The sequence below is a fragment of the Lutjanus erythropterus genome, chromosome 6 (genome assembly GCF_056507025.1).
Source record: "Lutjanus erythropterus isolate fLutEry1 chromosome 6, fLutEry1.hap2, whole genome shotgun sequence".
Lineage (NCBI taxonomy): Eukaryota > Metazoa > Chordata > Actinopteri > Lutjaniformes > Lutjanidae > Lutjanus > Lutjanus erythropterus.
Window position 1 is genome coordinate 29,012,678 of NC_139322.1, and position 22,905 is coordinate 29,035,582.

A 22,905-nucleotide genomic window follows, 5' to 3' on the forward strand; every position below is an offset into this window, starting at 1 on the left:
TGGCTTTGACACATGGACACACATACGCACACACTCTGGAGATGTGCTGAGTAGGTGAAATAGTTCTGGGTGTTTCTCGCTGAATGTCTTTAGATTTTTAGTTCATAAAATAATGCTGATTTATGCTAGTGACAGACAATCCTGGGAGCCACTGAGGGGGAAGGTGTGTGTGTGTGTGTGTGTGTGTGTGTGTGTGTGTGTGTGTGTGTGTGCGTGTGTGTGTGTGTGTGTGTGTGTGTGTGTGTGTGCGTGTGTGTGTGTGTGTGTGTGTGTGTGTGTGTGTGTGTGTGTGTGCGCGCATCCACCTCCTCACTCTGCAGCTGGCTGCTTTCAGCATCAGAATTTGTCCCACAACGGTTCCGATCTGGCAGAAGAACATTAAAGTAGAGCCAAGTCGGCCCTCAGCAGAGATACAGATCCAGTGGACAAATAAGCCCCTTTTGCACACAGTTCCTGGTAATTGACTGGGATAACCATTCAGACACCACTAGTGATTTTCACTAATAACACATGCAGCTACATTCAAGAACATTTTTTGTGCCTTTAAGTACCTGCCATAAGAATCCTGGAACAAAGTGGTGTAGGGGTGAGAAAAGATGAGGCAAGACCAGATGTGCATGTACACAGCAGAATATAATATTTAGGAACGTGGTGGGTGAGGAGCTGCCTTTGTAAGTATTTAATATTCAACAACTTTGCAAGATGTAAAGTTTTGACATGATCTACTTCAATCAGACTTATTATATTCAAGCTTTTAAATATTTAAACAATTCTGCATTAGAATGAATGAATTAAAATGTGACATTTTTCATACTTTGTTGTTGTGTACTAATATTACCCCAAATGTTTCCAACAGTGTTCAAGTCCAGAGAAATCCATAATTTAGTCAAGGTAACAGTATATTTCCTGCTAGCAGCTAGCTCCTATAATTTTTTGGAAAACATGGGATAGGTGACTAAATGTAACATGAATAAAACTTAATACATTACCTCATCTGTTAACATGATTTCTGCTTCAGTCATGTCAGATAGTTTCTTTTCCAATGGTGGCTGTTAAAACAATGAAGAAAAAACTTGATCCCATGATCCCACACTGCTTTATATGTCATCAAACTACATCTTTTGTTCTTTTGTTGGCCCACTCACGCCACGTGAAAGCATCTTTCATCAAATGATGTAACCCTTTACATGCATGTCCCTGCTGTGTAAGGGCTTTCTTTCTTAATACAGCTTTAGCAGCATTTTATCTGAAATGTTACAACATCTTGAAGTGGGAAATTGGTCGTATCATTTTCCTTGATATTGATGCCTGCCCCTATTCACATGAGACCATGCAGGAAATGTTCTTGAACACTTCAGGAATAGATCACATATGTCAGAGGAGCTATAGATACAGAACAATACACACAAAGCTGTTGAGAAACAACGCCATTAGTTCTGCAGAAGCTCATCGTAGAAAGACTGACGAGTAAAAAGAAATACTGAGCAGCAGGATGGAGGTTTCTTCAAGGTTTGTTCACCTGCATCACTCTATTCACTTTCAACATAAAGTGAAAATAGAAAATGCTGAGTCAGCACATCTCTTGACCCCCTCAAGGTCAGCAGAGCTGCGTAAAATGACCAGACACCCAGACTGTCCCTCAGCCTGACTGACTACCATATTCAGGGTTTCTGACCACGACCTGCTGACCTCTCTATGGATTTTCCAATCAGAGATCAACGGTAGTCAAAGAGTAAAAGGATTCTTATTGACATTGGCTGTATAGCTACTGACACTTTAACTACATTAGCCCTTTAAAATAATGAAACAATCAAAAAATAATAACAAGTACATACAACCATACAGTACATGGAGCAACACATGATGAAAAGAGATGCCGAGAATGCAGCAGCAAAAGATGATGAAAGTCCTAATCATCGGTTATCAACGCAGTAATGTTTTCCCTTCTTCAATATAGGATTTTCTCCCAAAATACATAAAGCACAACAGGTCCTGTCATCACCAGTTACTGTATCTATGTGTGTTTATGTCCACTTGAGTAGGTTGAATGAGTGTGACATCACTGTCTGTGTGTTTGCATCTGTTTGTAAGTTGAAGACAGATGTGTATGTTTCTAATACTGTTATTACAGCCAAATAAGACAGATTTGATCAGATAATGAAGAATGAATTCATCCATGAGATCAGTGAAACAGTCGCAGCCTGAAAGTGTGCTGGGAAAAATTAAAAACAGTTGTGTTTTTGAAAACAAATCACTAAATCTCATCTGTTCTTGTGATCTCTGTCCTGAGCCGTTTCCAGGCAGGCTGAGGTTTCTGTCTTGACTAATGACAGACAACCTTTTTTTCTGAAGGTTTTTCCAGGGTTGATGGAAATCTTTCATTTCTATCTGCAAGAAAATCATTTTTCTGAGTTGTTGAAATTTAAGGTGAGTGTGTGCTTATGGTCTCAGTGGAGGATGTACTGTACAAGGTGTGTTTGAGTTTGGGTTTTAGGTTACCCTCCCAATGTGTTTTTATTGGATTTGTTTGATTCCCTCTTTGCTTCCATTCCTTTGCCTGATTTGCTGGAACCGCACCATTTCTTTTATTGTACCATTTTTTTTATATTCCCAAATCTCTTTTTCTTTATTGCTGCTGTTACTTTACATTCTGCATTCATCCCTCTCTAAACGTAGGTGGAGAGTTGTATACAGGACTGACAGCAGATTTCCTGGGTAGAGACTCTGTGATCTTCAGGAGTATGGGAGGTCGCTTCACCATGAGGACGGAGACTGACCAGAAACTGCTCCATGGTAATGTTTCACTGTTTTATCTACCTATTACAGTCTGTACAGAAATAAGACAGTGTCAAGTAAGTCATATTAGGAAGTCTTGAAGTGTATTATCATTATCATATTATAGTGTCATCACAGATAAAAGGACCAGCTGTAGTCAAACTCATGAACAAACTCATGATCAGGTCCATTTCACCCCTGACAGTTAATTAATAATATAGCATGAAGAAAAAAAATCACATTTTCTACAGTTACATGCTACTAAATTGTCTTTGATCACAATTTTAATGGACACTTGTCAGCCAATCAGAAATAATATCTATGACTAAAGTGGCAATTAAAGAAGTCAGGCAATAACTGGCCTTTTTCCATCATTCTGTGTAAAATCGTGATGTGATTTTATGCTGCACACTGCATGTGTCTGTAAAGAGTGAAAGTGAAACGAGTTGGCTACCTCGCTGAGAACTTACATGAAGATCTGCAAGCGACAGGCTGCATATCTCCAACTAACAGCTCACTGTGGCTGCTCCTTCTTGTTCCATTACTTCCTGCAATATTTCAAACTGATCTGCTGTCAGAAAATGTTGAAAATCACCAGTCTTGCTAGTCAGTGCTAAGCTTGCATGCTAGTATTCCTATGAATACTTCAAAATAAAATTTCACAGTTAAAACTTCACAGTTAAATTCTTTTAATGTGACAGCAGGAAATTTAGCATTATGAGTAATTTAGTACCACCTTTTTTTCTGGAAATGTCACCACAGACACCCAGTTTATGATCCTTCAAACAGACTATATAAATATTGTAATACTTTGATCATTAGGCCATAGGCTCAATCTCTGTTGTACTACCTCTTTTGCTAACAGTAAATTAACATTTCTTTGAATGGTCTTTGAGATTACTTGAGATTACCATCTACATTTTGTAAAGTGTATTTTATCATGACAAAAGAGTGCAGTTTAAAAGTGCTATATGTCACATGTTATATTTAAATTCACATCTCTCCATCTTTATATCTTCCTCTGCAGACCCTAAGTTCATTGCCGCCCACCTCATCCCAGACAACGACGACAGAGACAACGACAAAGTGTATTTCTTCTTCACTGAGAAAGCCACGGATGCAGGAGACAGGGAGGGAGCCATACACACACGTGTCGGACGAGTGTGCGCGGTGAGAAACTGTTTATGCGTGACATTTATTTTGTACAACAGTATATGATGATGATCATATTTCTATTAAGGCTGCAGCAGCAACATCGCACAGCGGTGGCTTAAGTACAGCTGTTTGTGTAGCTGGCCGAGGTTGTGAGAAATCTATCACTGAGTCTTGTGCTGTCACTACATTCCAGTGGAGGAGAATTTTGGCGGTGCTCAAAGAACTGAAATACGACGTATGAAATTATGTCCAATTTACTCAGGATATCCAAAGACACAGTTAGTCACAGATGCACAGAGAAAGATTGAGAGATTTTCTGTTGGCGGGTGATGATGAGTGAAGCCAGATGGTCAGGTGAGCTACACAGTGCACTTGCCCATGGCCATATTAATAACCAGTCCCAGGAATGAGACATCTGAGAGCTGATTCACCAGAGGATGAGGCTGTGGAGTTGTGATCTGGGAGAGTCTGGGAGTCCTTTTGGGCTTTCTTGTTTTCTGGAGAATCCGTTATGGGTCTGGCCTGATGTATAGATTCACACTCCCACTGGACAAAGGTAATATGAGAAGACAAATGCAGAGAAAAAGTGAGCCAGAAAGAGACAGTAATTTGATTTAGGAGTCTTTTTCTACATGGTCACATAGAAATGTCTGCAGCATTAACTTTACTGGGCAGTACGTGGTGGTTTTATGGGTTTATTCTGCAGTTGTGGCAGTTATAAAACCCTCTCATGGAAAAGACAAATGTCTTTAGGGGCAATTAAATATTTACATTTCCCCAATGGACTGTGAAAGCATCATTATATTCATAATAATATAAATCCTTTGTGCTTCCAAAACATACACAGCTGTCAAATTGCCCAGTCGTGATCCCCATCTGCTCTGCATGCTCTCTCACATCCTTTCACGCATTGATTTGTCTTATTAAACCATATGTTGGCTGTGTGCATTGAACAGGGATGCATAGAAGAATACACATGAACACACACACAGCTGCACGATTTCCTTAGAGTGTTTGACTGTGCCAGAGAAGTTTGCACAAACTTCTCAGACAAAATCCCATCTAAACGTTCAAATTCTAACTTTCTTTGTCTTCTTCATCTTCATCTCTCCTTCTGCCCTTCCTCTCCATCTGGCCCTCTTTCTCTCCCTACATAACATTCATTATAGTATTTCCTCTTAAGCCATCTTTTTTCCCTTAGGCATATCTGAATAGTTGTCATCGCTTCCCCTGTGGTGCTTTTTGCCAAGGAGCCAATTATCACCGCTGATCCTTGTCACACACAAAGTTACTTGCTATTTTCGAGGACATTATATAGACTTCCATTCAATTCATAGTGATTTATCCTGAGCCTACCCAAAAACACTACTTGCTTAACCTTAACCTTGCCCTAATCAGCATCTTTCCAACTGAGGACATGGCTCCTCCTCGGTTGCACCAACCACCCCCAATTAACCAGGCTTGACACACACAGACACACAAGAAAAAGTCCATGCATGCTGTCATGCATCTTATGTGCACACACTTACAACAGACACAGAAGATGATTTCTTCAGTTTTGATGAAAAAAGCCCTATTCGCATGGGACTAGTATTACCAAAGGACCTCATGTGATTTAGTAATTACGCCCCCACGTCTGTGTTTCGTGCGGCACATTTGTATGGTCTGTGTTTTATTTGAATTTACTGACATATTCCCCGGATATGTCGAGGCTCTGCATAGCGTCAGCGTTTCAAAAGCATCTGTTCTTCAGCAGAAAAGGCCACGTCACTCTGTCCCTTTCACAACACCTGATTAGTGTAGCATAGTAGTGTACTTGTTTTATTATCCTGCTTTATGACTTCTTGAAGTTCTGTGTGTAATCCAGAACAACCACATGCAACATAATATTCAGCTTGTCATCTGTCTGGTATCTCAATAAACATTCTTGGGATCATAAAGTCAAACATCTCTGGTTAAGTTCTATCGGACACCCTGCAGCGGGCCACTTCCCTCTTAACCTGTTGGTAACTATTTCTAATATAGTTTAGAGTTGCTTTGCCCCATGTTACAAACACAAATACACATTGAAGCTAACCTTCTCAGTCATCATAAATCATAATAAATGTTAGTAGGGTGATTTCACAGCACAGCTTTCAAGAGCTGTTCAACATTTTATATGCTGCAGTCACATTTGATACTTGTTCAGCTGTATGACAACAGAAAACAAACACTTCGACCCTAAATCACAGAGATGCCAATTCGCACGCAGGAACTCTGTGTTTGGTGAAACATGGTGGGTAATTTGCAGTGGACTTTTACCTACAAATTACAGACATAATTATTACAAATTACTAGAGGTCTCTAGGTAATACTGTGTGGAACAGGGTGGAAAGGACAGTGAAGGACACACATGTACACACTCCCTCTATTGTGAGTCTCTACACATTTATTGTCTGCAAAAAACAACCTACTGTGCTCAGAAAAGATTTAAAAGAGGCATAAATCCTAACGGTGTATAGCCTATGTAGTGTAATGTTCTTAAGCAGTACTTAAATGTAATGTGACATAATTTTTGTCTCCGGGACACTGGATATGAAATGATGTCAAAGTGTTGACTTTAAATTTAAAGGTATTTACTGTCCAGATAAGATTGTTGCCTTTTTTATACGCAGTCTCCCAAATTTAGGAGACATTTTCACTCTCTGCTTGTTTCTGACGCTTTTCGTCATCTGTTTGGTCTTCAACAGTGAATTAGATGATCAGTTGGATGGAGGTCATCTGACAGATCCACTGTTGCCTTTAAAAACCCTTGATTGCCTTGTGTTTAAATTTAAGTCAAGTTATGTTCAGGCTAAGTCCTTAAGTTTCACCCACTTCAAACACCCTTAAAGCTGCTTTAGCCTCAGTCCAAATCCAGTGTGCTGGAGTACAGAGCCAAACCAATGAAGCTGTGTATTTGGAAATGAATATTATGCAGCTGTGTTTTATAGATTGTGTGAACTGTATTTCTGTATGTTCTGCCAGAATGATGTTGGAGGCCAGAGAGTGCTGGTGAACAAATGGAGCACGTTCATCAAAGCCAGACTGGTCTGCTCCGTACCGGGACCTCATGGCATTGACACGCACTTCAACCAACTGGGTGAGATCCTCATAAACTTTTAGTACCTGCATGCAGTTGTCCTCTTTAACACACACTGCTTATGAGCACAAATTCACACATGTTTAATGGCATTGTCTTTAAATGTAAAACAGAGGATGTTTTCCTGCTGAGGACCAAGGATGAGAGAAACCCAGACGTCTATGCGATCTTCAGCACCATCAGGTGAATTGTTAGCTAAATGACTAGAATCCTTTCCCTTTGTTAACCTGCCACGTCATGTCTAGTCTGTGATTTATTGATCCTTTATCTGACTGAAGTTTGTGTGAGTTAGAATCTATGGCCCCGACTATAGCTCTGAAACATTAGTAAAACCATGGCACTGTCCGTAGTGCTGAAGTAGCAGATGAATTTATAATTCCTACTTTTTTCCCTGAGTCCGGCCTTTCTGTCAGTTTCATCTTGGATCTGTAATATTACTTAAGCTATATAGGCTAAGCTATGGAAAATGCAAAATCAAAAGAGTCATTCAGGCACTGAAGACTAAGTAATCAAATATTTGGTAAGATTTAGTGAGGTGCAGCGTGCCATCATGGACAAAATACGGAGTTGGAGGCCTCTCCGTTATCACATAAGCTATTACATACCAGTGCTATCAACCTAACAGCAGCTGGAAATCATGTTTTTGCTGAGAAATGGTGGTTTCAAACCTCACAGTTGTATATTCCAGGGTGCAACAGATTTGAAACCAGTTAAAACCTGTGTTGCAGCCTGTTGCTCATGTCGTAATGTTTAGATTTTGTGACTTAATTGACTTACATCTAATAGTATTGTTGTTGTTGTTAGACTTTAATATCATCATGAAGCAAAATTAAATAAAAATAGAAACTGATGACTCTACTGTCGCCTTTATTTCCAACCATTTTTTTTACAAGTTCAAGTTTCTTGTCAAATATTTAATCTTAGTAATAAAGTGTGGATATGTTCAACTGTATATCTCCCCTCTCTCCTCCACAGTAATGTGTTCCAGGGTTTTGCCGTGTGTGTTTACCGCATGGCTGACATCAGAGAAGCCTTCAATGGACCCTTCGCTCATAAAGAGGGTCCTGACTACCAGTGGGGGGCCTACGAAGGCAGGGTTCCTTATCCAAGACCAGGCGTGGTGAGTGAATGTTCACCAAGTATATCACATCTTACCCTAAATGTACTCAAAAATGTTTTAGTTGCCCAACCTGAACTGTACCTTTAGCATACTGAACTTACCATAACCACAGTATTTCCCTATAATACGTGGTTCTGCTTGGCATCTTTATAAGGATACACAGAATGTCCTACCCTTTATTTGCTGATGACACACAGTTTTACATATATCTATCATCTGCTGATCTCTGTCCTGTAAACAAGCTGGTAACCTGTATCAAGATGAACTGCTCACACTTTAAGGCTGATATACTTGTATTATGGATTCTAAAAAATGTAGACATGAAATTAAACACTAAAAACCACTACTTCTTAAATACATTCAACAGGTCAGAAACCTCAGAGCTGTTTTGTACAGTGACCTGAACAACACTCAGTGTCGTGTAAATGTGTCATATTTGGCCAAAAGGCTAATTTCTTATGTACTTGAATAACTTATCAAATGTTTGAGGATTCATATCTGAAACTGACTCTGAGAAACTGGTTAATTTTTCAGGATCCAATATCCATATTCAAACACAGCAATTAGGCCTGTTTCTTCTCATATGAGGACTTTGTGGTTGCATAGGGCCACCGAAGCCCCCAGCAGGCGTCCCGAGTTGTGTAATGTAAGTCCAGAGATCAGTGAGAAAGCTTTACTCTGTCATGTCACATCACTTATGTCACTCGTGTGAACACACCTTGTGAGAACGTTTGCAGGTTGATGCATTGAGGCGTCAAAAAACTAGAAACAGCCCTGACTGCAGTGCTATTTTTGTTAGATTACCAATAGGAGTGCTAAAGCTCATTTTACAACACAGCAGCAGCACCATAAACTACAGCCTCCAAAAACCTCATACAGTTCAATCAACGACTCTCTAAAACATTTGCAACAAAAACAGAACATTATAACCTTAATTAAAGTCATTTTTTGCGGTGTTATTGTATTAACAGCATTAGTTTTAGCTAGGTAAAGCAAACACTATAATGTCAGTACTTCATCACTTCAGAATCTACTTAAAATTCGCTGTAGAGACCTCATGAGGAAAACTAACTGTATTATTTCCCATAACAGTTACAACTGAGTTGGATTCATTTTTCTACAGACATGATGTGGATTTTCCCATAATACATTTAGCTAATGTAATACAGTTGTGTACAAATGTAATTCTTAGGAGACGCAATTTCTCAGGCCTACTGTGTGTGCTAGAATTGCAAGTAGAAAGGTGATAAAAACATTAAAAATGAGGCGTAGAAAGTTTCCATGAGTAGAGTAAACTACTGTATGCGGTAGTGCAGCTGTGGTGACTGTATACAGTACAGACCCTTCTCCTGGTTTACATCCCACCTCTCAGTGGAGCCCTGTCATGTTCCCTCAACCACATCACTGTAATTCACACTCATTACACACACAAACACACGCGTATAGGCAACATACAGTACCTACACATGACCCTCTCGCACGTGTAATTCCACCTCATTACCAGAGTGAAGGAGCGGCAGAAGGAATATGAATAATGTGAGAACAGAGCAGACACCTCTGTGGTTTCACTCCACAGACTCCCTGATTAACAGGAATGTTTTGGCCTGAAACTGACAGAGAGAGAGAGGAGGAAATGGAGGAGGAGAGGAAACAGGGAAAAAGGCGATGAATCAGACACAGATGGGAAGAAGAGAGGGAGAGTGGAAGAAAAGAGGAGTGAGAAGATAAATGGAGGATAGTTGATTTTTTTGCTTCTTTTACCATAAAATCTCCATCGAAACTCATTTGATGAAGAATGATTTGTCGTCCTACTTGGATGTTTAGCTGAAGGTTGAGTGTTCTCCCATAAAACAGTTTAAAATCAGTTATAGTGACTCAGACTTTCCTGTCTCACTTGCACCAGACGGAACATTAAAGCCCATTTTATTTTCCTGGATTTTCTATCGTAACAAATTTAAGCTTCAAACTGTGTGATATCCATCATATCTCCTTACCTGTCAAAACTCCCCCAGGAATGGAAAATAATAGTTCAGTTTCACCCTCCGAAAGTGTTCATTTTAGGGAGATTTGGTGGCTTTATCCTCCCTAGATATTTATCTTGGATTGAAATATTACTGCTCATTGTTTAAATTTGTGTCAGAACTCATTCTGTAACAGAGGAAATGATGGGATGGTCTCTTCATTGTAGATTTACCAGAGCTTTAGTGGTAATCCGACCTGCACCTTAGCATTACATTTCATTTACTTTGTGATGTATGTGTCTGCCTATCTCTGTCACCCACACTGATATCCATTTAAGCTTTATGTTTGATACTTATATATCAAGCTTTTAGGTTTCTTCCAGACATGTTTTATCCCTGATGATCCCCATATAGAATTTAATTTACCTGGGTGTTTCTCTTGTATTGTTTCCTGACATTAAAATCACTTTAGTGGCCTATTTTAAATCAAATTAAACTGTCACCTCAATAATCAGATCATCATCGGCATACTTTTCCTCTGCCAGCACTGACAGTTCAGATTGGGTTTAAAGTGCTTTAAAGTACTTTCAAGTGCCACTTTGTATCATAGATGCTTTAGACATTGAACTTAATGTGTTATTTTATTCACCCAAAAAGAGTCAGAACTCATCTTTCCATTTGACAGCGTCTGCCAACTGCTTATTTTAGTTTGAGACAGAGTATTACAGGATATATTTAGGTTTCTTAAAGGTTCAGTGTGTAAGATTCAGGGCAGTCTACTGGCAGAACGTGGCAGAAATCTAATAAGGTACATAATCCAATTATGCTGTCATTAGTGTGTAATTACCTGAAAAAAGAATTGTTGTTTTCATTACCTTTGAACAAGTATTATTAGTATTATAGTAGTATTATTTTGCTGTCAGATTGCAGATTAGTTAAACCACAACCAGAAAGGCTGATGCAGAACTGGAGAAAGTAATTTTCCAGGATTTGAACCTCAACTAATCTCACTCTCCTCTGCTGGGTCTGTTTGTTATAATAGATCAATTTCCCATGCAATACAAGAGGGCTTACACAATGCATGGTGTGCTTAACACACATACATGCGAACACACTCACATACACTGTAATAATGGATGTGAATAGATGCCTGCCAAATATGCTCACCTCCTCTCTCTCTCATTCATTCTCATTTGGCTCTCAGCTGGAGATTGAAAGCAGTCGACCTGCTGCGGCAAAGTTTGGATGAGTCGACAGTAGATTTTGGAACTATTCCAGTTTAGGTTTTATGTGCGGTGCAAACAGATGAGGAGTAGTTTTGTGAGCTACATATCAACAGACATATCAAGGATGTGCACTGGGAGCTGCCGTATGAATCTGTGACTGTGTGAAAGTTGAGGACAATTTATATAAATACATGTTGAAAAACAATTTCTACAGGTCCTTAAAGGAAATAAAAAATTATTATTATTATTTTGTTTCTGTGTGGAAAAACATAACAATAACTGCAATACTTGCAAAAAATCAATCTGTAAACATTTTTGGGGAACCATTTGAAATTAGTGAGTTGGAGAACTGAGCATATATTTATGTCCATATTGCAGACCTGGAAAAAAAATTATAATTGATGCCATTTAGTAAACCATACTGGGAGGAATGTACTATTATACACCAACAGTTTGTGCATCTTGAGTCAAACATGGCTGCACAGTTCAGATCCCCCCCCGTAATTGAATCCAGACCATTATAGGCCTATTGTGAGGATCAGTTTCTGTTGTGATAAGCAGGCGTAACAATATTTTTTCCATATGGAAGTGCAGTCTGGAATGGCAATATCAGGCAATAAGATTTACACAAATACAAAATGTTCAAATGACTTACAGCTCTGTCCAGAAACTCGTCAGTGTAAGAAACACAATCTCAATTAAATTCTACCCTTTTCTCAGCCTTAATTTATGACATTTGGCAAAGTTTTCAGCCTCATGACTTTGACATAAGGCTTTCATTTTAGTAAGTCAGTGCTGCGCTGTTACTTTTCTCTACTGAGGGAGCATCTCTCATCCAAATCTCTCTGCCATCTCAACCTCCGTCTTCATGAAATGATCATTTGTCAGCCTGTTTGCTTCTTTGGCTCTCAGGTTATTTCAAAATAATATTCTTTCTCTTTACTTTCCGTACTTTTCTTTTGTGTCCATCCATCCATCCATTTTTCGGCCTTTTATCCGGGGTCAAGTCGCAGTGGCAGCAGGTTAAGCAGGGTGGTTCAGACGTCCCTCTCTGCAGCAACGCTTTCCAGTTCATTCTGGGGGATCCCAAGGTGATCCCAGTCCAGATGAGATGTAGTCCTTCAGGGTCTGTCCCTGGGGTCCAGTTGTACATGGGTGGAAAACCTCCAAAGGAAGTCCAAGAGGTCCTGATTAGATGGCTGTACCATCCTTTTGCAGCAAAAAAGCAGCGGGAAGGTCTGGGTGGCCACAGCCTATGCGTACACCTTCTGAGGAGGAAATTTATGCCATATGGACCTCAGTGGACCCCGATTCACTCGGAGATGCTGACGACATAATACCAGCTTGAGCCTACATTTTGGCTGCTTGTATCTGTGCTGTCATTCTTTTGACCACTATCAAAAGCTCATGACCATAGGTGAGGGTTGAAACAAGGGCGACTGGTAAATTGAAAGCTTTGCCTTTCGACTCTTCCTCTTCATCATGATGGTCTGGTACAAGGTCCACATTACTGCCGACACCGCATCAATGAGTCTGTCAATCTCATTTTCCTTCCAGCAGCGTAGCTAATCTGAGTGACACTCTTGAAATCATCCCCAAAATCATACTTTTAATTGTCCTCTTTTGTGTCTTTTCACCAAGTAAGACAGGATTGGAATCTTGTGAGACACAACAGGAGCTCTATAAAGATTAAGTCCACCCCTTTTTCTCCATTGCTACAGTTGCTGATCTTAGTTGCACACAACTACAGATTATCGTCCTTTAACTGTGACAGGAAGGGGATTCCTGAGTTTAAGAGAACCATGAATGAAGTGGCAGTTTTCTGAAAAGGCTAATCTGCTTTGAGTGTAGAAAGAGACAAACAGGCTAGACCTCTTACTCATGGTGGTTTTGGCCACCAGCAGAGATGACAGTGCCTTCATGAGCTCTGAATAGAACAGCTGACATTTTCTTACCCGTTAAACAAGTGAAAAACAGTTGCTGTGAAGACTTACCAGAAAACAGCTGTGCGTGACAAAGACTTTGGCTTCTTTGCCAAGAATTGCTGATCTGAATCACAAGCAAACTCAAAGGTCATGTGGTTCACATAAATGCCTTTATTTGCACCATGTTCAATTCTTAATTATCTGAGTTATACAGTATCTCGGCCCGATACCAGCACATGAATTTTTTTGTTACTACAGTGACACAAATGGGAGGATTTTCTAATGAACAACAAACCCTGCTTCTATAGAGCTGTTTCCAAACACATAACTTAACAGCAGTGGTTGTGAACTTCCATCCAACATTTTCAGGCACAATAAAACTGCTAATGAGGGTTCTTTGAGAAGACTTTAAGACCATAATTAGGCCTCAGTTATTAAAAAAAAGCACACCTCCAATGGGGGCAAATGGTGGGAATGTAGAGCCAGAGTGGAAAATGGCCAGAATTTTGCTTTAAATTCTTCCTTCTGTCTTGCTTCTGTTTCTCAGTCCCTGCCTCAATCCACATTTTCTCTTCCAGTGTAGCATCATTAGTTAGCCAAGGATTTCACCTCCGGAAGATCTGTTTTTAACCAGCCATCTCTCTTTTCCTTTGTTTCCCTCCCTTCCCTCTTTCCAGTGCCCCAGTAAGATCACCAACCAGCCAGGCAGAGAATTTGGAAGCACAAAAGACTTCCCTGATTCTGTGCTCCAGTTTGCCCGCAACCACCCACTGATGTGGCGGCCAGTGCATCCCGCCCTGCGCCAACCTGTGCTCGTGAAGGCCAACATTCCTTACAAGCTGAAACAAATCGTGGTGGACCGGGTCGAGGCGGAGGATGGGCAGTATGATGTCATGTTCATTGGCACAGGTGAGTGTGTGTGATTCCAAAAAACTTGTATTGTCTACATTTTCACTCTGAAATGATGTCGCCATACCAAAGCTGGATACTCTTGAAATCTGGACTTTATTAAGGATGAAACTTTATTGAGCCTTGTGGAGAAATTGGATAATTGAGGCAGGAAAGAGTTTTGGATGTAGGTGTTTTCCATTTTCCACAAGCTTGTCACTTACACTATGTGTTAACTCGTCTTTCAGACGTTGGTACAGTACTGAAGGTCATTGCCCTGCACAGTGGAAACAGCCTGGAGACAGAGGAGGTCACACTGGAGGAGCTACAAGTCTTCAAAGTAAGTTATACTCTTCTCTCTGTTTCTTTCTGTTTTATTCTGAGTCATTTTAAGGTCATATTGAAGAAGCTGCCTTTCATTTTTACAGATAACAGTTCTTTCACCGTGTCTCTTAAACCCTCTTTGTCATCAGTAGATAAGGACCCATAAAGATCTCTTAAAAGAAAAGTTATTTTTGTCCTCATCTTAAAGAATAATTCTCTACTTGAATTTCATATTTGCCATTTGCATCTGAAGTCAATTATTTTTATCACTGCAGGTGCCAACTCCAATTACATCAATGGACATATCAGTGAAAAGGGTATGTTGATATTTCTGTAATTAACTTTAAAGCTCACTTCTATTAACTTTAACCGACTGTTATCGCCTTACTCCTTTTGTCGCCTTTTTATTTCAAACAGCAAGCCCTGTATGTGGGCTCTCCAGTTGGTGTGGTGCAAGTGAAGCTGCATCGCTGTGAGACTTATGGTAAAGCATGTGCTGAGTGCTGCCTGGCCAGAGACCCTTACTGCGCCTGGGACGGAGCACTGTGCTCACGATATGTACCAAACAGCAAACGCCGCTACCGCAGACAGGACATCAGGCATGGAAACCCTGTGCTGCAGTGTATGGATCAGAACCTGAATGGTAAGTGTGTCTACCGTCTTAACCTTTACCCTTATTGTAGGCCATCATTGTTCATTTTGCAGGACTATTTCTTGGCTGGGTGCAGTGCCACACCAAGGGAAATTCCACATAGCCCTTCTTAAAACTGGAACTTTTAGTTTTTAACCCACCGGCCATGGCAACCCACCCTAAAGCCTGGTTCTGCTCAAGGTCAAGGTCAAGGAAGTTTTTCCTAGATATATTAGAGTGCTAAAAATCTTCTCAACCAACTCCTGGCAAGAAAGTGAGAGTGCACTTCCCAAAATCGCAATATGATTTTAATATTGGAGACAAATTTAAAGATACAAGTGACAAAACTGTTTCTTCAAATGTTAGTTAAAGCTGGGAAGGTTCAGGTGCGGATGATCCATTCTCTCAACATTTAGGAGTTGTAAGGAAAATTAACAGAAAATGGAAGTTGAAGTATGACTTTTACTTGACAGAATCAAAAAAGACTTGTGCAACTTGACTTGGACTTGAGCATTTTGACTTGAAAATACTTACCATACTTGATACTTTCACCCAAGACTGAAGAATATATGTTTGTTCTACAGATCAATTACTTTCCCTTTATATTAATTCCCAGCAAGGTGACACTTAATACCCCAGATCCACATTTCCATTAATCCTACAGCATCCAGTCAAGTTGCAGGAGTGAATTCTGAAGAACTGACATTACCTTACTGAGCTCCAGTTGGGAAAAATGATACCAAAGGAAAAAAAAGACTATGTGGCAATCAACAAAAATCAAATTGTAGTATGCAAAAGATGTGAATCAAAAATACAGGGGCGCAACACAGAAAGTTAAGTTGAGGCTCTGTTGTTAAAATAGCATTACATTTAGAAAAGTGCATTATGACTTGTTTAGGACTTGGGACTTGACTTCAGACTTCAGTCATGACTTGGGACTTGAGTACAAAGACTTGAACCACTCATTAATGTGCCAATATTTATGCTGATTTTTTGTCACACCATTTATAAAGGGTCCCTGAGTTGTCCTGGTTTTAAGGCCAAGTTCAAATCTTTCTTGTATCTGCCTTCCAGGACACAGTAGATAAGCATTACTTCTTGTATAGTCTAGATGAGGGTGGGTTTCTGCTCACACACTCTAAACTATTTAGCTGTGAATAGGAAGAAGACCAGAGAGGCTCCACTCTTGTGTTTACTGTGCATGAATCTTTAAACACCTGAGGTCCAGGGGAAGATGCTATTGGACATGTTCCACCCTGTGTTTGAATGAAGATTGTATGTGTGTGTTTCTGTCTGTAAGGGTCAGTATATTTCTTTGTGCCTCTTTCTCAGGGGGAAGCCTGAGAGTGTTTATATGAGAAGTCAGATTTGTGCAAAGTCTGCCAGTTTATCCAAGCTGTGAGAGACAGATATTGTACAGTACAGTGGACATTAAATACATGTTAACTCCTCAACAACACATGTCCATTTACACATTACACATTCAGGCTACATCCACACTACTGTGTTTTTGTTTTAGAAGTCATATATTGCTATGTTTCCACCTAGTGTCCACACAACTCTGGAGTTTCACAACACCTAAAACAGAGGCATTTGGAAACTCTGCTGGCCTTGTTTCAGTTTTAAAAGTCCTGGTTGTGTCTCAGCCTGGACGAGCAGAAACAGACACTCTTGGAAATGATGACTCAGACTTCCATATGCACTTCAGGATTAGGTCTTATCAGTCACAGCATTTCATTCCCTAATTCACCTTACAGATGGTATGAGGTTGGCTGCTTGATCATTTCAGTTTTAGTTGCAATGCTCCTTTAAAAGTTTGTTTCTCTGGATGTCTACTTTGTAGTAAATCTCAGTTTACCCAGCTGATCTACAGCTGTTAGTCAATGGGACATGCACACACAAAGATGTACATGTTGTACCGATGATGTGTGTATATGCTAGAGAGAGAGAGAGAAAGAGAGAGAGAGAGCAGGAAGAGCTGAGAGAGTGACAGATAAGCTCAAACGATCAGTCATCTGCGATCATGTGTAAGAACAAACAAAAGGTAGACAGACAAATGAGTGGGAGAAAATGGATAAAAGGGGATGTGAAGATGAGGGGAAGAAAAAAGTGTGAAGACAGACAAAGCGGAGAAAATAAAACAAGGCTGTGGAGAGGCAGAAGAAAGTGTGTGTGGATGTGTGTTTGCTCACCCGAGAATAGGTGTGTTGCTGAGGTGATGAAATATGCCTCCTTCAGGGCCTTTGGATGAACTCACATTGTCAAGGTTTCTTTGTGCCAAGGTGTCAAGTTGAAGTAAAATTTGCAGCGAAGTTGAATTTTCTTTGCTAAGACTGAAATATCATCCTTATGTTCACTGTTTGTTAGAGCTTTATTCTATATATGTTCTCACATGAACTCAGATGAACTTTTCACCAGCTACAATCAGAGACACTGCCTGCTCTACTAACTATGTCTCCAAACCACCGCTATAATCAGGCTGACTGTGTTTTCTGAGGTTTGCAGTTCAGATTGCAGCTTTTCCTTGTGTACAATAAGCAGTATTTGAGATCGACTTTCATAAAGATAGAGTTTGGCTTTTGGAAAAATATGTTTATTTATTTTCTTGGGTAGACTTAGACAAGTTGTGGCACTGCTTCCTGGACAGGAGCAGTGACTTGCTATGTGTAACGGAGCATGGCTACCTCTTTCCCCTGGTTTCCAGTAAGCTAAGCTAACTGGTTGCTGGCTCCAGCTTTACATTGAACACTCCCTAAACTGAGAATGGCTTTGATCTTCTCATCTAATGCCCTGATGGCAAAAAGAAAAGAATATGTGTTTAGAAATACTGTGACAGATACTTAACTTAAGTGGCCATTCCTTAGGCCTGGGAGATATAGCTGAAAAATTGATCATGATAGTGAATTTTCATATCGGTCAGTGTCGATAATTATTGATTGTATAGGTATATAATTTGTTGTATTACCAGTCTTGGTCAGGATGGTATTTCTACTTAGTTTACACACAACAATATTCTCATAGTTGTCCGTCCATCCATCATTTCATCTTTTGCTTATTGCTTTTGCAGTTGGCCACTGACTCCTTCCGATGCAAAGCAGAAGTGTTTTTGCCACACCAGCGGGCTGACCTGTCCTGTTTTATCTGAACTCTTTTTTATCACTCCACGCTGCTTCTCACATGTCAGTGACCAACCAAACAACACACCCATTATATGATTGTTAGGTTATCAGCATGTCACTTATAGAGGTGTGATAGACTGTTTATGAATATGAACGGAAGCACGTTTGGGGTTTGTCTGTTAAATGACTGACTGTTTGCGTGCCACTCACAGCACGCTTCATTATCACGGGATATAATGAGCTGGGGCATATTCTTTACATGCTGTCTTTGCCGTTTGCATTTAATACGTTTAAATGAAACTATTGAACATTTTATAAAACTATTTTCTTACTGCTATCGATGACGTGTCTATTGCAGGTAGATATTGCTATCGTTTTAACGCCCAGGCCAACTGTTACCTTTGATTTCTTTAAAGTTGACTTGTCCATCTTCACCATTTGTTTCAGTTGTGGATGTGTGGAACTGAAGATATGTAGACCTTAATGTATTGACACAGCAAATACAAATGAAGTGAAAGTGTATTTTCCAAAGCAGGCATAATACTAACTGAAACAGATAAAATGCCACACTCAACAGAAAAAAATGACAAACTAGCGTTTACTAGGTACTCATAGTAATTGTATTTTTTAGGATGCACCTTTTTACAGATTTACAGACATACTTTAAAGGTGTCTAACATGCACATGATTCAATGTGTTGCTCAAGAGGACTTCAAGCTTATTTGGTGGATTCTTACTTCATACATACAATAAGTTAAGTCATGTCTTTTACTTTTGCAGTGCTCTGCACACTGGCAATCTTCATTTTCATTCTTTCATGACCTTTCAAATCATCTCTCTTTCAAACAGAAGAGCTTGATGTGACAGAGGACAGGGTGGTGTATGCGACAGAGAACAACAGCACCTTCCTGGAGTGTGTTCCACGCTCCCCACAAGCTACTGTTACCTGGCTCGTCCAACGGGACGACCGCAAGGAAGAGGTAAGATAATAAGTAGCGATCAGATCAAAATCAAGATAATAAAATGCCACCCTATCCCAATACGTCTATGATGGGAGGGAGGTGGGGAAGCTTTGGGAGACAGATGAGGGGAGGAATGAACCTCCTGGCCAACAGTGGCTGGAGTAACAACCCTTGAAAGTGAGATTTACGTGTGAATTTGGCACGTGGTTGACACATTTGACAACCATTTGACATATGGTTGAAATTAAGCAGTTATATTTCAAAGGCAAATGCTCAACTGCTCGCTTTCTTGGATAAACAGTGAATTCCTTGCAAACCTTGACCACATGCCACTGAGAGCTGAAGTGTCACTCAGTGCTGGTTACTGCGACTTAAACATAGTGCTGCAATGTCCTTTCAGAGCGCTACTTGGAGAATTATGTTGCCCACACCCACGGTAATCATTCATTTGTTTGAGGGTATGTTTCTCCAAGCTTTACTGAGTGCCTTGGTCAGCCATGCGAGTATTAAGGCATTACCACCCCTCTCCATTTCCATGCAAATAAACATTTGGCTGCCACTCCATCTGACAGGGCTGCCATGTTTGTGTTGGCACAGAGGGATAGAATCTGAAGAGGGGTGGGTTACAGAAGATAAATGAGAAAAGAGAGGTATAAATGAATAGAGGAGAGCCCTGGGGTGGAGGTAAGTAAAAAACAAAAAAAAGAGCATGAGAGGAAAGAAAAAGTTAGAGAAAGAGAAAAAACTAACAGTGACTGGATTTCATGGCACATTCTTGCTGTTGCAATTCAAGCTGGCAAACAGCACAAAGAGCCCCGTTCTCCCTCTTTCTTTTCTTATGCTATGAAGTGGATTACATGCTCTACCCAAATTTACCATTTTTTGCTTCTAAAGGTCATTTGCATCAGCCAGATGAATAGACTGAAAGTGAAACAAAGACCACACAGGACTTTCACTTGACAGATAATGATTTGCCACTGAGACTTGTGAACTTCAACAAAAGTAAATTTTTTCAGTGTACATGCAGACCTTTGCGACATTCACATAGTGTAATAGAAAGCATCAAGTTTCAATTAAATTTGTTTAAATTTTAAACATGACACACTTCCCTCGTAACTTCGCATGCAGAGCTTTGGCAACAGCGCTGAAACTGTTTCTGGCTAAATAACAGGGATCTTACTCCAACAAAAAGCTCTATTTCTGTAGGGATCCTTTCCATAATGTTGTCAGTGTCCACTCTGTCCTCCAGTAACAGTTGAACAAGCTAGGTACCTGGCAGAACCTTGGTAAACTTTCTCCTTTTCCTGATTCCTGTGCTTAGATGTGCAATATGCTTGGCTTTTCTATGTTGAAAAGAAAAACAACTTTTGACGATGGTTCAGAGATGTTGCTGGGGGGATCTGTAAAAGCCATATATATATAATCACATCTTTAGCAAGCCAATGTTAGCAAAATGCTAGCTAACTAATCTACATCAATCATTTTGCTAACATTACCTAGTAGACTAGTTAGCTAATGACTGATGTAAAGAAGTTTGCCAGTCAGCTAATGTTTTTGCTAACATCAGCTAAGATATGACTGTATGTCCCCCAGCAAATCTTTAAACCATTTTCAAAATGTGTTTTTCCTTTAAACATAGACAGCACATAGCATATCTAAGTACAGAAAGATTTAAAGGAGGAAGTTGGCCACGGTTCTGCCAGATGCTAAGCTTGCTTAATTTTAATTGTAGCACAGAGTAAAAAGGAGCGGGACTTATGGGTCAATTGTCCATACGGATGTCATTGCAGTACTCACACTCAATACTGCACCAATTTAAAAAATTGTCGTCCCTCTGCTTTTTCTCCCCCTTTCCTGTCATAACTTAAGTGAATGTCAGTGGTTCTTTCCCTAATTCCCTCATATATGAGAATTAAAACCTGACATATCCTCCCTCTGCCTTACTTAGGTGAAGTTGGATGATCGTGTGATGTCTACAGAGCAGGGCCTCCTGTTTCGTCGTCTCTTCCGCCAGGACGAAGGCATGTACATCTGCCGCTCCCGAGAGCACGGCTTCACACAGACCTTAGCCCGCCTCACCGTCGAAGTCCTCCAGGGGGAGACCGTGGATGAGCTCATGGCACGTGACAACGCCGGCCTCTCTGACTCGTTCAAAGACCGGTCTACAGGAAGCTACAGGGCCTGGATGCCTTGTAGCGCTTACAGCAGGGGCGGCTCATCGAGCCAAATTGGCCAGTCGCGTACGTGGTTCAAGGATATCATGCAGCTGATCGGGCCGTCGAACCTGCCGCACGTGGAGGAGTACTGCGAGAGGATGTGGTGCAACGACAAGCTGAGGAGGAAACACAAGAGCATGTTAGAGAAATACCGCCAGGCGCAAGAGAGTGCCAGGAAGGCTCGCAGCAAGAGCTCCGGTGAACGTAACCGGACACCGAGGGATCTCAGCGCATGGGAGGAGTAATGAAGAGACAGCAAGAAAAGAAAGAATGAAAGAAGAAAAAGGACAAAGATGCAGCACAGGACAAGAAAAGGGTCAAGATCAGCATCAACTCCTAATAGCGGAAACTGTGGCACTTGAATTTGTAAGAATAAGCTAGATCAGAGCTGAACCTAACAGAATGGATTTTATGAAATGTGTAGGTCACGTGCTGGGGGTTGGTTGTGGAAACAGCCCAAAAAAGACAGAAATGTTTGGTTGTCTTTAAAGACAGTGCGAACAGAGACTGCTACTGAACTGAACATGTTGTTGCTGATGTAATGATGTTGGATAAAGTGGAGACACGAGGGACAGTCTTTCAAATTACACTCTGAGGATGCTTCCCAAGGACTCCTCCTCCTCTTACTCTACAGCCTTTCTGTACTTTTACTGTTAAATAACAGACACTGCTTTCATTTCATCAAGTCATATAAAACCTTCAAATCTTTACAAACCTCAAATTTATATGCATGCTTGTGGACTGACTTTACCGACAGCCTCATGGACTTTGATGAAAAGTTTGTGTTGAATTTAGGCAAACTGGAGCTGCAAAAGAGAGGAACATGACTTTTACATAGTTCCTAGAACTACAGAATAGCAAGTTAGCTAAGCGGCACCCTGACACAGCGGGACACTTTGTTTCCATTTGGTTTTCTCACTATCTTTTCTCTTATTTCACACAATGACAGGGTTTCCCCCAGCAAAGTGATTATTATTTCTTAATGGGGACTGGCAACAGGCTAATGGCAGCATTAAGGTAGGGCCCTATTGTTTCTTTAATAACGTAATCATAGCCGAAAAAGAATTAAGAAATCAGAGATTTCATGGGCCCTGCATTGAGCCAGTGCTAAATGCTGAGTAGAGGTTTGAAAATTTTACTACGGCTATAAATCATTCATTTGTTCAACACAAATGTAAAAAAAAAAGAAAAAAAATCAACAAATATATTTCTACAAAGAATCTGACAATGTACACTCTTCAAATGCAGTGTTTTCAACACCAAAAGAAATTAAATTGTGATTTTCTTTACCTGTAAAATCATTTATTCAGTTGTCAGATTTTTTTTTAATTGATCAGACATGGGCCTTTAGTTACAACATGCTATGGGGGACACATTTTCTTTTTTCATCATCCCCCAATGCTCAGGCACAGTGGAGGGTCAACTCAGACCCAGTGGGCCACCGGGCTTGCAATACACTGGGGGAAACCCTGCAATGCAATC

At 40.3% G+C, this 22,905-nt stretch overlaps 1 protein-coding gene across 3 annotated transcripts in view; it reads left to right on the forward strand.

The window, feature by feature from the left end:
- The window catches only part of sema3bl (sema domain, immunoglobulin domain (Ig), short basic domain, secreted, (semaphorin) 3bl), an 80,667-nt gene extending 58,054 nt beyond the window's left edge, over positions 1 to 22,613 (forward strand). For 2 of the 3 annotated variants that reach the window (XM_084721565.1, XM_084721564.1), the window contains 11 exons: positions 2,677 to 2,793; positions 3,803 to 3,945; positions 6,937 to 7,051; positions 7,165 to 7,234; positions 8,027 to 8,171; positions 13,961 to 14,192; positions 14,420 to 14,511; positions 14,771 to 14,812; positions 14,913 to 15,138; positions 19,095 to 19,225; positions 21,156 to 22,613. In XM_084721565.1, coding sequence (XP_084577691.1) covers positions 2,677 to 2,793; positions 3,803 to 3,945; positions 6,937 to 7,051; positions 7,165 to 7,234; positions 8,027 to 8,171; positions 13,961 to 14,192; positions 14,420 to 14,511; positions 14,771 to 14,812; positions 14,913 to 15,138; positions 19,095 to 19,225; positions 21,156 to 21,668 — 1,826 coding nt within the window. In that variant the 3' untranslated portion in view covers positions 21,669 to 22,613. The remainder of the gene's footprint in view (positions 1 to 2,676; positions 2,794 to 3,802; positions 3,946 to 6,936; positions 7,052 to 7,164; positions 7,235 to 8,026; positions 8,172 to 13,960; positions 14,193 to 14,419; positions 14,512 to 14,770; positions 14,813 to 14,912; positions 15,139 to 19,094; positions 19,226 to 21,155) is intronic. The other variant, XM_084721567.1, reaches the window with a different exon arrangement.
- The last annotated feature ends 292 nt before the right edge of the window (positions 22,614 to 22,905 follow it).